The 16,311-nt window shown below is 39.6% G+C and overlaps 1 protein-coding gene across 2 annotated transcripts in view; it reads right to left on the bottom strand.

Moving 5' to 3' along the window:
• LOC133615515 (ubiquitin carboxyl-terminal hydrolase 22) overlaps window positions 1-16,311 on the bottom strand; it is a 56,037-nt gene that overhangs the window by 23,067 nt on the left and 16,659 nt on the right. For both annotated transcript variants that reach the window (XM_061974154.1, XM_061974155.1), the window contains one exon: window positions 304-436. In XM_061974154.1, coding sequence (XP_061830138.1) covers window positions 304-436 — 133 coding nt within the window. The remainder of the gene's footprint in view (window positions 1-303; window positions 437-16,311) is intronic.

Raw genomic sequence — 16,311 nt, 5'->3', positions numbered from 1 at the left:
GTTTGAATATTTGATGGTCCCAAATCTTTCAATTGAAATTTGGATTTGGAATGTAAAGTGACAAGAGTGCAGGAGCTTTAATGGCTGACTTGACTGGCTGGGGAGCTACAGTCTGAATGGGTAATGTGCTGCGGTCATAGAGTGTCTACTCAGGAGAAATTACACAGAATAACACTGTAATCCATCAGTCACAATAGCTGCAGTGTCTCATGAAAGAATTAAGGGAGTAAACCTTGGATGTATCCTCTTTTGGCATTTGTGACTATTTGACTGAAGGGCGTGTCGGGATGGAGAGTGGCTTACCTAGATTGTGTCTCTTGTTTTTGGCGTGTTCGTGAATGTGTTTCTTGGTAAAACAGCCGAAAAAGACGCAGTACAGACAAGAGTGGAGTCTGTTCAGATGGGCACCGCACATGTGACAGATACAGGACTTGGCCTGGAAAAAAGGAAACACACAAAGGGGAAAAAGAAGGGTTTGGTTAAGGACACCGGGCGAGAAGAACTAAGGGCATGATGGCAAAAAACAGTCAACAATTGTGTGCATAGAAAACAGGGCGAAGACATGAGCCGTAAAAATGCAAGCGAGCGCAGCAAACTGCCTGCCATGTGAATTTGACTTCTATTCCTCAGCATGGCGCTTGGCTGAGCCTGATATGAAGACAGACTGAAGATTACTTGGGCCTACTGCAAAACCTGATGCGGCTGAGAGGCAACATATTTCTTCTTTCATCTCTCCAACTATCCAGCACAAATGAAGCATGATGGGATTTTAATGCTTGGTAGTCAAGAGCAGAGTGGGTCTGAAAGGGCTGGAATAGAATGGAGTGGGTTTTATGGACCAAGTTTTAACCATGAGGTTGGATCTACCAAATACAATTACCAGTTTTGCGTAGGCAAAAGGATGTCATTGAAGATGGGACTATTACGACAACAAGAAACACATGATCATAATATGTAATAGACTGTATAATAGACTGTTTTTATATTACCGTATTCAGATGTAAAAAATACCTAAGTGTTTATTGTCTATTGTGAGTGAACTGTGGTGCTGAATTTCCCCCATGGATCAATAAAGTACTTTCTATTCTATTCTATCACAGAAGACGAAATCCCACCTTTTCAAATTTGAAGAGATACAATAATTGATACCTGGGAATTGATACCGGTACTAAACAGTAACAATTTTCAGTACTTTTGTGGTAATATACAGTATGTTAGTTGTTTAATAATAACATCGAATTTAAGCATTTAACATTGAGCAGATAATGATAACTGTGCTGTCTAGTTGTTATATCGTGTTTCCCTAATGTCTGAGTCTCATTTGCAAGTTTTATTATTGTATTTTCCAGATTATAAACCACTACTTTTTTCCCACGCCTTGTACATTGCGGCTTACGAAACAGTGCGGCTAATTTATGGATTTTACTTCGCTAATGGCCATAATGTTTTGTAATAAATGTTTTAATAAACAAATAGTTTTTATAATATACCGACAGAGACACAGAAAAGTTGTGCTATTGTTTGATCAATGGTGCCATCTTTTAGTCGCGTTCACTCACTACAGGTGCTGCGGGTGGACAATGTCCTTCCTGTTTCGTGACGGAAGTATATTCATCCATAGCGTTTCTGCTCGAAAGGATTCTTCATTCATCACTCCAAGAAACATTTTTAAGTTCTACAATATAACAAACAGTTCATACTTACTAAACCGTTCCATGTGTGATGGCTGTAGGAGTGTTTTCATGCATATTTGTACCTGGTATCGTAATGTAATTAAGCTAGTTTACACATTTACAAGTGTCTGTGTTACTATTATTAACTTATAGTGGCATTCTTTTTGTAATGTTTCCGTTTCATAAATTCACCAAAACGACTCATTGAGTCTGTTTAGCTAATTGGAGAGCTAGCCTTCGTAGCTAGTGGGTCCGACAATGACTTGGGTGCGGCTTAAAAACCAGAGGTTACGTTATAAACAGTAGTAAAATTTGCATGCAGTTGCAATGCCAAACAATTAGTTAGCAGTAGTATATAGGCTGCAGAGCACTACAGTATACAGAGGGCAATTTTGCAGAGCATTGAAACTGTCAGGATGCTGCTGCACGTCTGTAAATAAAGCCAACAAAATTGAAGATAAGGTTGATATATTAAGGTGGATATATTAAGATATAACAGCAAGTATGCATTTATTTCAGTTTGCCCTTGGTGTGTTGCCGTAGTTAGGAAATATTATTTTCCATGAAGCTGAATGTGTCAGTCTTAACTTTTTTAGAGCCCTACAAAGTACTTATATACTGTATTGTACTTATTACAACACCAGCTGTTTGGTTGTAATGTGCATCTTAGTAGTTTCCATTACCACATTTAGAGGTGTTGAAATCGCCGAGTAAAATCTCTAATGCTGATCAGTAGCATGTATAAGGCACATCCAATGTAGCAGATTTTGAAAAAAGGAGCCCTATGTTTGAACTTTATTTATTGGTATGGAAATTGTAACATTACATAGATGCACTTTGTCTGAATGTGATGTCATGTGCAACAAAGGTGTCAAAATATGATACAGTTTGATTTTATGTGAAGTGATACCGATAGCACAGATTGAATTTTGTCGGTACTTGAATTTGGTACTCATCCCTAATCCCGCCAGGAATTCTTTAACTGTTTGTGATACTGTAACACTGTAAACAACCTGGTTCTGATAACAAGATTAGCAACATTTTCCATTGATTTGGTTGATTTTTCTTAAATATACACAAACTGGCTGCAACTCTATGAGAACTTGTGCAAGCAATTTAACGCATCAAAAAAAATCTGGAACGTCACAAAATAGAAATGTTTTCTTTATGTTGGACCACCTTCAAAGATTTTTTTAAAAACAGGAATTGGGTGCAACATATGATAGGTTGATTGGCAACACTAAATTGGCCCTGTGTGTGAATGTGAGTGTGAATGTTGTCTGTGTTGGCCCTGCGATTAGGTGGCAATTTGTCTAGGGTCTACCCTGCCTTCCACCCAAATGCAGCTGGGATAGGCTGCAGCCACCCCTAGAGGGACACGCAGTAGAAAATGGATGGATATTCTATTTATTACCTATTAAGTTGTCATTAGTGATCGGAAATGACTGTTTCTTTGGCAGCATAACAGGATTTGTTTCACAGCACTCATTGGATCGACCAATACTAACAATGGAAAAACAAGGAGAGTCCAAGGAGACTTGTGGCCACGGACAGATGACTATGAATTGTATCTTTTTCCCAGTGACTTCAAGATAGCAAATTTAGCAAATAAAAAAAAAGAGCCATTACACTAAATCTGGGGATTCTACTTTATAGTTGTGCATTCCTGCTTTAAGGAAGAAAAGCCTGAATAATAACAGCAGCGATATAGGGAGAAGAAACAAAGAGTGATCTAAGTGTGGCAGCAGGTTTCACTTTCGGGTGCACTGTGTGAAAGAAACTACATCATAACACAGACGCACACGCCTACGCACCACAGAATACGCTAATGGACATGAACTTAACAACCCCACACTGTATTGTCTGCTTTTTGTGATCATTTGACAGGAAATATGATACGGCATACACTGACATCATCTCAACAATAACGGTTATTGTCGCACACAAATACGGATCAGTTTCACTTCCTTCACCCTGAAGGACACAAAAACAATGTGGGATTGGCATAAAGAAATGCAACAGTGAAGGTCAAAGTTATGAAAAGAGTCCTATACAGTACTGCACAATCAATACAAGAATGTCTGGTTAATAGTATGAGGCTTTGAGAAGGGACAACATTGATTTCCACAGTGTTAGATGTAAACCAAACACTCGTGGTCTTTAGGACCCAAAAATGTAAGCTTTAAAAATTGTCATGTTAATATTTTTCCGCGCTTTAAGAATAAATACATCTAAAGACAAAGCTCAAGTATGCACATATTTTTTCATTATTATTATTTTAAAAATGTAAAAACAAAAGGCCAATAGTTCTAAAGGTTTGCATTCGATTGTTAAGCTAAATGTGTGATTCATTTTAAGAATACTTTCTCAACATGTGTATTTTTTTTAACATACACTATATTGCCAAAGTATTTGGCCACCCATTCAAATGATCAGAATCAGGTGTCCTAATCACTTGGCCCGGCCACAGGTGTATAAAATCAAGCACTTAGGCATGGAGACTGTTTCTACAAACATTTGTGAAAGAATGGGCCGCTTTCAGAAGCTCAGTGATTTCCAGCGTGGAACTGTCATAGGATGCCACCTGTGCAACACATCCAGTCATGAAATTTCCTCGCTCCTAAATATTCCAAAATCAACTGTTGGCTTTATTATAAGAACATGGAAGAGTTTGGGAACAACAGCAACTCAGCCACCAAGTGGTAGGCCACGTAAACTGACAGAGAGGGGTCAGCGGATGCTGGAGTGCATAGTGCAAAGAGGTCCCCGATTTTCTGCACAGTCAGTTGCCACAGAGCTCCAAACTTCATGTGACCTTCCAATTAGCCCACGTACAGTACGCAGAGAGCTTCATGCAATGGGTTTCCATGGATGAGCAGCTGCATCTAAGCCATACATCACCAAGTCCAATGCAAAGCGTCGGATGCAGTGGTGTAGTAAGCACGTCGCCACTGGACTCTAGAGCAGCGGAGACGCCTTCTCTGGAGTGATTAATCACACTTTACCATCTGGCAATCTGCTGGACGAGTCTGGGTTTGGAGGTTGCCAGGAGAACGCTACATTTCGGACTGCATTGTACCGAGAGTGAAATTTGGTGGAGGAGGAATTATGGTGTGGTGTTGTTTTTCAGGAGTTGGGCTTGGCTCTGGACTGACATCATATTGAACCCTATGGGATGGCACTTCAAGGTCATATGTGAGTCAAGGCCAAATACTTTTGGCAATATAGTGTATCTTGGGTAAACTTTGTTTTTATATTTATATTATTTACTTTTAACATGTCCTAATGCTGCTGGAAATTGGGGGAGCGCTGAACCAAGTTTTGTTGTATAATGTGTGCAATGACCAAAAAAAGCATCTGATTTAGTCTTAAAAACGGCATTTTAATGGTTTTCAATTACGTATTTTTGTCACGAGGAACAAATATGTCAGATTTTGTGTAGCCTTTAAATACATTAATATCTTGAAAAGCACTCGCAGAGACAAGCACAGACCTCCGCCAGGCTCTATCTTCCAATTGTTAAAAAAAAAATCCTAAATTGAGACAGTGAGCCATATCAGCCCTAAAATCTAATTAGTTCGAGTTAGAGGAACTGCACTTTTGGGGGGAATTTTGCTTATCGTTCACAATCATTATGAGAGACAAGAACACACTTGTCTTCTTTTTCTTTTGATTTTAAAGATGACAAAAAACGCTTGGAAGATGCGGGCGCGGAAAATGGGAGTCACCGTTGTAGCCTTCAAAGCCCTCTAAAACAACGTCAAAACCCTCCATCAACATTTTGTATACACACTGCAAGTATATATATAATGTAGTAACAGACACGTTTACAACAATATGTAATATGTACAATATTTACCGTATTTTTGTCATTTTAATCATTGCCGGAAGTAATTAGGGTTAGGTTTGGTTGTTATCGTCAGTCATCAACAATTGAGAACAGAGAAATGGATATTGGAACAGTGTAGGTCTGACTTGGTAGGATATGGACAGCAAGTAGTGGGCAGAGAGAGAGAGAGAGAGAGAGAGAGAGAGAGAGAGAGAGAGAGAGAGAGAGAGAGAGAGAGAGAGAGAGAGAGAGAGAGAGAGAGAGAGAGAGATCAGAAGGCATAAGAAAAAGTATCTGCATTTGATTGTTTACATTTGATTATTAACAATCCGGGGAGGGTGTTAGTTTAGGGTCGTAGCTGCCTGGAGGTGAACTTTTATTGCGGTTTTGAAGGAGGATAGAGATGCACTTTCTTTTATACCTGTTAGGAGCGCATTCCACATTGATGTGGCATAGAAAGAGAAAGAGTTAAGACATTTGTTAGTTCGGAATCTGGGTTAAACGTGGTTAGTGGAGCTCCCCCTGGTGTTGTGGTTATGGAAGTACATTAAGGAAGTAGTTTGACATGTACTTCGGTATCAGGGAGGTGTAGCGGATTTTATAGACTAGGCTCAGTGCAAGTTGTTTTACTCTGTCCTCCACCCTGAGCCAGCCCACTTTGGAGAAGTGGGTAGGAGTGAGGTGGGATCTGGGGTGGAGGTCTAGAAGTAATCTGACTAGCTTGTTCTGGTATGTTTGGAGTTTAGATTTGAGGGTTTTGGAGGTGCTAGGGTACCAGGAGGTGCATGCGTAATCGAAAAAGGGTTGAACGAGAGTTCCCGCCAGAATCCTCATGGTGCTTTTGTTGACCGGAGAGGAGATTCTGTAGAGAAATCTCGTTCGTTGGTTGACCTTTTTGATTACCTTGGTTGCCATTTTATCACAGGAAAGATTAGCCTCTAGAATGGAACCTAGTATGATCAACAGCCATACAGGTCACACTGAGGGTGGCCGTATAAACAACTTTAACACTGTTACAAATATGCGCCACACTGTGAACCCACACCAAACAAGAATGACAAACACATTTCGGGAGAACATCCGCACCGTAACACAACATAAACACAACAGAACAAATACCCAGTACCCCTTGCAGCACTAACTCTTCCGGGATGCTACAATATACACCCCCTGGTACACCCTAGCCCCACCCTCAACCCCGCCTACCTCTACCTCCTAATGCTCTCTCAGGGAGAGCATGTCCCAAATTCCAAGCTGCTGTTTTGATGCATGTTAAAAAAAAAAAATGCACTTTGTGACTTAAATAATAAATATGGCAGTGCCATGTTGGCATTTTTTTCCATAACTTGAGTTGAAGTTGTTCTCTTATTTTGGAAAACCTTGTTACATTGTTTAATGCATCCAGCGGGGCATCACAACATGTTGGGAATAATAATGTGTTAATTCCACAACTGTATATATCGGTATCGGTTGATATTGGTATCGGTTGATATCGGTATCGGTAATTAAGAGTTGGACAATATCGGAATATCGGATATCGGCAAAAAAGCCATTATCGGACATCTCCAGGTACAATTGATTGCTCCTATTAGCTGCATTGCGAGCCACCAAGAACGAGACAATTTTTACATGTTAGAATGTAAAAAATAAATAAATAAAAAACTTTTGTCTTCTTGTCTCATAATGAATAGGAATAGGAAAAAAAAAAAAAAAAGTGCAGTTCCCCTTTAAGGCTTATACTTTTTCTGACATTTCATAAAGCTTTCATCAAAATTTGCCCATAACCTTTTGAGCTATGATGCTAACTAACTAGCTGACAGTCAAACAAACTCTGGCAATTACTGGCGGGGGTAATAATATGGACACTAGGGATGTCCCGATCCGATATTTGGATCGGATCGGCCGCCGATATTTGCAAAAAAATGCGTATCGGCAAGGCATGGGAAAATGCCGATCCAGACCCAGTTAAAAAAAAAAACTCCGCTCCGTGTTTTCCAACGCACCTATTTAAATAGTACATTCCACTTTTCTGTTGCTCCCTAATTTCCGTTCCGCATTTTCCAGCACACCTTCAACACATCCACAGGTCTGTGGATTCTCACGCAGTTGCTTTTAGCTGCTGGCATTACACGACAGGCTCTTCTCACTCTTTTCTGTGTCTCCCTCTCACAGACAGCAAGTGCACCTTCTTACACACGTCACATACTGTCACGTCATACGTCACATACGTATACGTCCTCCCCGAGCAGACAGGTAGCAGCATGGCTAACGTTAGCTGTGATGCTAGCGCAGCCGTGTGACCAACGTTCTCTCTAAGGTGCGCGCTTGTGCAATTGCGCACTGTTTAAACGTCCTCTGCGGATAGCAAAAAATCAAATAAAAAAAATAAGCGCATAACAATTTTCGACACACGGACACGACAGAGAAAACAGTTTTCGTCATCATTGTTCAAATTTTATAACGTCTGTCGAGACGCTTATCTCCGTTCGGTGCCACACGTCCACACCATCAAAATGCCGAGGCAAAAATTTCCAGATCAACACCGTATGAAAAAATTTGTGATTTTTTTAGTTGTGATTTCCTTCTCTGCATGAAAGTTTAAAAGTAGCATATATTAATGCAGTATGAAGAAGAATGTTTTAATGTAGACATGCAAGCCTTGAAAGAAAATGTTGAAAATCAAGACTACATTTCCTGCAAATGGATGCATTTCTACCCTATATTTTAACTTTAGATTTATTCTCATATCAAACTCTTTTGGCTGTCTTTTTGACACTTACATCCGGCGCCCCCCTCCACACCCTGGATTATAAATAATGTAAATAATTCAATGTGATTATCTTGTGTGATGACTGTATTATGATGATAGTATATATCTGATAGTATATATCTGTATCATGAATCAATTTAAGTGGACCCCAACTTAAACAAGTTGAAAAACTTATTCGGGTGTTACCATTTAGTGGTCAATTGTACGGAATATGTACTTCACTGTGCAACCTACTAATAAAAGTCTCAATCAATCAATCAAAACACATAGAATCATCATACTGCTGTGATTATATGCATCAAGTGTTCATTCAAGGCTAAGGCAAAATATCGAGATATATATCGTGTATCGCAATATGGCCTTAAAATATCGCAATAATAAAAAAAGGCCATATCGCCCAGCCCTAGTTCAATGATGCCATTTCTGTTTGTCATGTATAATTTTGTCTATTTTGTGTTTATCCTTGAACAGGTCAGTTTCTTGTTACCAACCATTGTGTATTATTCAAACTCACCTAATTCAGCTGGCTAGTTGTTATCAAGAGTACTAAAACCCCTTTCAACATGATTCTGACAACTAAGTAGGCTAAATAACTTTAAACTTTAATACATGCTCGGATAGGCCATTATCGGTCAGTATCGGTATCGGTCAGTATCGGTATCGGAAGTGCAAAAACCTGGATCGGGACATCCCTAATGGACACAATTATATTTTTCCACAGAGAAAAGTATAAAGACAAATGATGGCGTGGTGTGCTACAATGGCTCATCTGTGTGGGTGGGCAGTCTGGAAATTTTGTGCAAGTGAGTGGGTGTGTAAAAAGAACAGTCCTGTGCATAGCTATAACACCGGTGGGCAGTGTATATTTAAGTTGCATAATTAACCTGTTCTTTAGCTCGCATCAGTGTGTTACGCGCATGAAATACACCACATGATTCCAACAACGCACTCCAAGCAAGGCATGGCAAACCTCACACACCAGTTGGTGTGTTATTGAGCCTTGGTGGGCATGGGCTAAATAGTGATGACAGTGCGCTACAGAGGATATTCAGCATAGCTGACACTAAGCTGAGTTTTTATTGATATTGTACTGCGAGTCCGCTGGCTTTGACTGGTTTGGGATGGATGGTGGATCAGCACTGAAGCACGGTGTTCTTTATTTTGTGTGTGTGTGTGTGAGGTTTACGTTGGTAATACTTACCAAACTATAGACCAGTAGTTCTTAATCTTACCAGCTAAAAAATAAGTATCACCGTGTTTGCTTCCTCTGCTAACCATCAACGTTCCGCTTTGAATATGAAGCGTGTACTCGCTGGTACTAATTTTCTAAACATCTTGGATTATCAATTTTGTATTTGTACAATTATGACATATATATATATATATATCTTGCAATATAATATTATATTAATAAACTCTTTTATGTTGTCGATGCATCATTCGATGGAGACCATGCACCAACAGTGGTACTTGCACCAGAGTTTGACAATCAAAGCATAAACGTTATAACAAAAACAATGACTTTGAATTGTAGAGCATACTAAGCGTGCAACGATTCATCACGAATGTCAACGATAAAGTTTCTTGCCGACAAATGAATTTGTCGTCAATAGGGTTACAATATGTTAAAGACATGAATACCTTGCTCGTTTTGCAAAGCAAATCTTGTTTTTATGACACTATAGCTGCAATATGGGAGAGTCGAACAACTAACAGGAATGATAGTCGATAATTTGGTGAAAAACAACACGTTTTATAGAATATTGCTTCATATCGGACTGCATTATATTGAACTTTACCTGTACTTGAACATTTTCATTATATTTTTTAATAATTATGTCTTCTCATGAAATATCAGCATAACACAGTGAGTAGACACACTTTTTTAGAAACATTTGTCATTTACCAATTAGGAGTCAATTTAATGTGAGCATTTCTTGTTTCTGCTTTATTTGTTTTATTCTATCTCAATCTGTACACTGCTGCTGGAATTGCAATTTTCCAGAGGGAACTCTCCTGAAGGAATCAATAAAGTACTATCTATCTATCTATCTATCTATTGATTTCCTCTTATGGTTTACAAACTGTCTAGTTCTCTATATCTGCAGCTCTGAGTATTTCTCCAACATGGGCTTTTGATGTTCTATTAGAGGAGCTATTGATCAGCCAATGGCTCAAATGACAGGAACAACTGTCCGACATGTTTGCTATGTACAAGAATGCATTTTCTACCTGCAACAAACACTTCGAGGCATGCTTTTGCCCATTCGCAATGAAAGTGGTTGACTGATGGAAGTGCACATATACACTGGGAACTACCCCAATGAAAATATGGCTAATAGTGAAGGAAGATCCATTTGCTCATTGTGGGCTCAGGAATAAAACAAGTCACATCTATATCAAATTCTTTAAATCTCATGATCTACTTCAGAATATCCATAGTACATTCATATTTGCAGTTTGAGCCAGCCCATTGACATGGTGAGCTACAGACTTCAAGTTGAGAATGACAACCAGTATAATGATGTGGACAAAGGTCTAACCCAACAGTGCACACTTCTTCTGCCGCAAAGAACAGACTGGGGAGGGGAGGACAAAGTCAATAGAGTGCTGGCCACAGATAGATGAAAGCAGTGACTCACACTGCATGAGCTGGCACATTATTGTCGGCATACATGCACATATTAAAATGAACAGGACGCATATTATGCAACGTATATGAATACAAAACATAACAGAATATATATACATAACCGGTTATTAGATTATTTCTGTGTTTAAACAGCCAGATATATTGTATATTTCAAACATCCTAAGGGGTTTTGCACATGGAGAGCCAAAACAATCATGTATTTTGCCATAATTGTACCTAACTGTACTGTAGGTACATTTGTTCATCAATAAGTCTTAGATACCGCATGTGTGCTTATTCCTATAACCATACAGACAAACTGGTCTGACTAGTTCATAAAAGGGAAATAATCACTATGCAAGAGCACCAGCGTGTATTAATGAGATTTAGGTAAACTAATGCATCAGAAAAATACCAACAAAACACATTCCAAAACAGGTAACGAAGAAAGGCGAGCAGCTATGTTTATATTTCAGCACAGATGGATCGGATAAACATGACCTTAACAAAAGATTGCACAATAAATTGCCATTAAAGTATTCATGCTAGTGAAGGCATCCTTCCCTGATGTATCGGAGGCGAACTCCACATTAAGTACTCCAAGGGTTCCCCATGCCAGATGGGTTCATCGCTCTCAGACATTGTGTGTAAATACATGGGGTCCTTATCCCGGTGAAGGTGCACGGAAGGCAACCTTATCAGATGACCAAAGTCCCTCATCAGAATATTGTGAAGAGGCACTGGCCCTTACGGACGTCCATTAAAACTCAGGACTATGAATAGAGCTTTCAAACTGGTAAAACAAAAACAAGACTGGTAAAGCACCAGCATTATTGTGAAAGGGCTGTGGGGACTACACTATGATTATCTTCATTAAAAAAAATTCTATGGATTGCTGAATCTTTCTTCATGCTTCACCTTGAGGTGAGGTCAAGGTTCTCAGAAAATGATCACAATGGCTTTGTATGAGCCAGCAGTACAAGACCAAGTCAATATATGTATTTTGCAGCGACCAAATCCAGATCATTAATTCTCTGACTGACTATCCATTCTTCGATCAATTCATCCATTTCCCTCTCTGCTTTTTGTCTTTTCTGCAAGGACAAAGACCCATTTCCAGACCAAAGATGGCACCTGGGGTCCCATGTTTTAACAAAAGAGAATAATTGAGTGTCCATGCGAGTGGAGATTGATTGCCTCTCGGGTTTGGTCTTGGCCGGACCCTCGAGAGTGATTGACAGCTCATTAACCAGATGGTAATACAAAAGGGAGGGGTGAGAGAGAGAGATTGCTGGCTGACTCGGGCCACCGCCAAACAGCATGCTAGCTAGGGAGTGTTGCCTCTCTGGTGTATCCTGGCCAGTCAGATGAGAGGTGCCAGCTGGAGGAGAGGCTGAGGGAGATATGTAGCAGTGGGAGGGAGGAGGAATCAATCGAAAGGGAACTTTCCCGCTGATGAGAGAGGCTGAGAGCAGATCAAGGCACACATCCTACATTGATGAACTTTTTCAACTATATCTTCTTTATCTAGACAGTTTTTGCATTTTTCATGAGGTTCCTCTCCCTCTGAGACACTAACACTGACCAATTATTGTGGTACCTTGGAGATGCTCTTTGCTGTGGTGTGATGATAGGTCGCTAGCTTGTGCAGACTAAACCTTTTTTTCTCCTTTGATGTCTTAACAGTCCCTCCAGGACTTAAGGGGCTTTTTTTTATATTTGTTGCTTGAAATACCTGAATTTGTGGCAGATTTTTTAAAAAGTTGCAACAAAAGATGCAATGTTTAGAGGCGGGAATTTTTAACAAAAAAAACATTCAATCAACTAGTAATTTTATGAATTTGTTATCAATGTTTAGGTGTTCCTTGTAACCTTAACCTAAAAAAATCAAAAGACTTCAACAAAAATTGGAAAACAAATACTGTACTGATATTTTACCCGTTTTATACTGCAGAGACTTAAAGGTAGCACATACTCTCAATGTCAAATAACTGTCCTGTTTAAATTACAACTAATAATAGTAATACAGAATTAGAATTATAGAAAGAAACACCACCAAAGGCTTCCGTTTTGTCCGCTCTCTGTCTTGACATCCATAAGTTGCAGATAATATCAGTGTATGTTTTATGCTTGAAAAGTGTTTGTTCATCTTAAACATTAATATATGTTCCAACATGCTGCCGGTGATTTTTGGTGGTAAATAAAAGACGATAAGAATTTATGATCACACTTCAATATCTCCAACATGTAAATGCTGTCTCTTTGCTAAGTCAGCATTGCAAATGAAAATCTGTTCTTAATTACTATACCCTGAATAAATAAATGTTGAAATAAATAAAATTAAATGAATGTACAAGAAAACTAAGAAGTGAAAACACAAGTGTGCCGTTTGAGTAATAATGAGTTGATATTGTTACACATTGGTGTTTCTACTTTGTCTACACAAAAACAAACATACGTTTTGATTTGAAAGTTGTCGTGCAGGTTTGAGCTCCGCTCAGAGACTAATTTCTATTAGTGAAAATGACGATGATTGGCCAAAATATGTGGGAAAGTTGCGGGCATTGGACAAAATTGGTAAGCCGTGCATAATTCAAAGGAATTTGTTAAATTTGAGTAAATTGGCGCGATCAAGGCATTGCAAATTCCTAAAGGAACTGTCTTAAGCATGGATAGTATCACAGTCTAATGTGGCAAATATCATTTACGGTAATCCACAACAGAAGATAATGTGACAATATGCAAAAGATTTGTATCTAATTACTACACTCCGGTCACCTTACACACCTTGGGGTGGCGCGGCTCGGTGGGTAGAGTGGGCGTGCCAGCAACTTGAGGGTTCTAGGTTTGATTCCCTCTTCCCCCATCCTAGTCACTGCCGTTGTGTCCTTGGGCAAGACACTTTACCCATCTGCTCCAAGTGCCACCCACACTGTCTTGAATGTAGCTTAAATATGTAGATAAAGGGTTTCATTCACTATGTAAAGTGAGTCTGTAGACCAGTGTTTTTCAACCTTTTTTGGCACATTTTTTGTGTTGAAAAAATCCGGAGGCACACCACCAGCAGAAATCATTAATAAACGAAACTCAGTAAACAGTAAAAAGTTGTTGTCGCAATTGTTGGATATGACTTTAAACCATAACCATGGTTTAAACCATAACCATAAACCATGCCTCAATATAGCCCTTGACTCAAAGCAGGTGTACTGTCACGACCTGTCACATCACGATGTGACTTATTTTGAGTTTATTGCGGTTTTCTTGTGTGTAGTGTTTTAGTTCTTGTCTTGCGCTCCTATTTTGGTGGCTTATTCTCTTTTTTCGGTATTTTCCTGTAGCAGTTTCATGTCTTCCTTTGAGCGATATTTCCCGCATCTACTTTGTTTTAGCAATGAAGAATATTTTTGTTGTTTTTATCTTTCTTTGTGGGGACATTGTTGATTGTCATGTCATGTACGGGTATACTTTCTGGACACAGTCTTTGCTCCACAGTAAGTCTTTGCTGTCGTCCAGCATTCTGTTTTTGTTTACTTTGTAGCCAGTTCAGTTTTAGTTTCGTTCTGCATAGCCTTCCCTAAGCTTCAATGCCTTTTCTTAGGAGCACTCACCTTTTGTTTATTTTTGGCTTAAGCATTAGACACCCTTTTACCTGCACACTGCCTCTCGCTGTTTCCGAAATCTTCAAAGCAATTAGCTACCGGCTGCCACCTACTGATATGGAAGAGTATTACACGGTTAGTCTGCCGAGCTCTAGACAGCACCGATACTCAACAACGGCACATTATTTACAGACTATAAATACTGGTTTGCAAAAAATATTTTTAACCCAAATAGGTGAAATTACATAATGTATCTCACGGCACACTAGTGTGGTTGAAAAACACTGCTGTAGAGAAAAGTGCTTTATAAATATAATTCACTTTACTACGCAGACTTGAAAGAAATAGACTTGGATGTTATCCAGAGACAAAAATCTAACACGACCAAACTTAATCTATGAGGTAGTAAGATGAGAGAAAACTGGAGAACATTAAGCTTGGCTTATCAGCATTAAAAACAAGTTGGAAAAAAATGGGTTCTGCTGTCGAAGTGAGAGTAGGTTTTTTTTTACTAGATAATCTCGCAATAAAAAAGGACAAGAAGCATAGGAGAGAGCACAGAGAAGGAGCAATATTGCTCTGCGGGATGTTGACGCTTTATGTGCTGCTGAGAGCGAAAGAAGCGATGAATGATGTGGCCAAGCAGTCAGCCTCTAGCTATATGCGGTTGCCGTGCCACAAACATAAGGAAAGGGGATGTCACAACCAAAAGTATCATCGTCAAAATTGGATCAATTTATGACATTTATTTCTCTGTCATCAGAAGCAGCTTGGGAAGAGTAGAAAGGGAGGTTCCTCTGATCATCAATTCATCAAAAAAGGATAACTGGAGCAGCATCAAGTGTTCCCCTTTCATCTAACCGACAGTTTAATCTCATAGAAGACACGCCTGTAAAATGCTTCCACAGGCAACCATTCTGCTTTAAAAGCTCTGCATAACGTTTCAGTGGCATCATTCTTTAGTCGTCTATATGCAGGGGCACACGCACAATAAATAACCATGACCTTGTGAATATTCATGCAAGCCGTCCACTGGCATCCCCATTCACAATGTTTATAAATTATTAATACAAAGGTGGTAACGGGAGCACGGCTTCATCAGTTAAAAACAAGGGCATGTTTACAACTAAGAGCTGCGGTGCTACAATGGTGCTTAGCAGATTTGTGGACCAGGTATCGCAAACATAACAAATCTCTTCAGGCAAACAGTATAATAGGGTTTCCTTGGTATGGATTAGGGATGTCCCGATCCGATATTTGGATCGGATCGGCCGCCGATATTTGCAAAAAAATGCGTATCGACAAGGCATGGGAAAATGCCGATCCAGATCCAGTTTAAAAAAAAAACTCCGGTCCGTGTTTTCCAACGCACCGATTTAAATAATACATTCCACTTTTCTGCTGCTCCGTAATTTCCGTTCCGCATTTTCCAGCACAACTTCAACACATCCACAGGTCTGTGGAATCTCACGCAGTTGCTTTTAGCTGCTGGCATTACACGACAGGCTCTTCTCACTCTTTCCTGTGTCTTCCTCTCACAGACAGCGAGCGCACCTTCTTACACACGTCACATACTGTCACGTCATACGTCACATACTGTCACGTCATACGTCACATACGTATACGTCCTCCCCGAGCAGAGAGGTAGCAGCATGGCTAACGTTAGCTGTGATGCTAGCGCAGCCGCTAAGGTGCGCGCCTGCTCAAACGTCCTCTGCGCACGGCAACTCTATGCCACGCACAAAATCAAATAACAAAATAAGCGCATAACAATTTTCGAAACACGGACATGACAGAGAAAACCGTTT

The sequence above is a fragment of the Nerophis lumbriciformis genome, linkage group LG22, assembly GCF_033978685.3.
Source record: "Nerophis lumbriciformis linkage group LG22, RoL_Nlum_v2.1, whole genome shotgun sequence".
NCBI classification, from domain to species: Eukaryota; Metazoa; Chordata; class Actinopteri; order Syngnathiformes; family Syngnathidae; genus Nerophis; species Nerophis lumbriciformis.
This window is presented reverse-complemented; position numbering and strand designations above follow the sequence as displayed.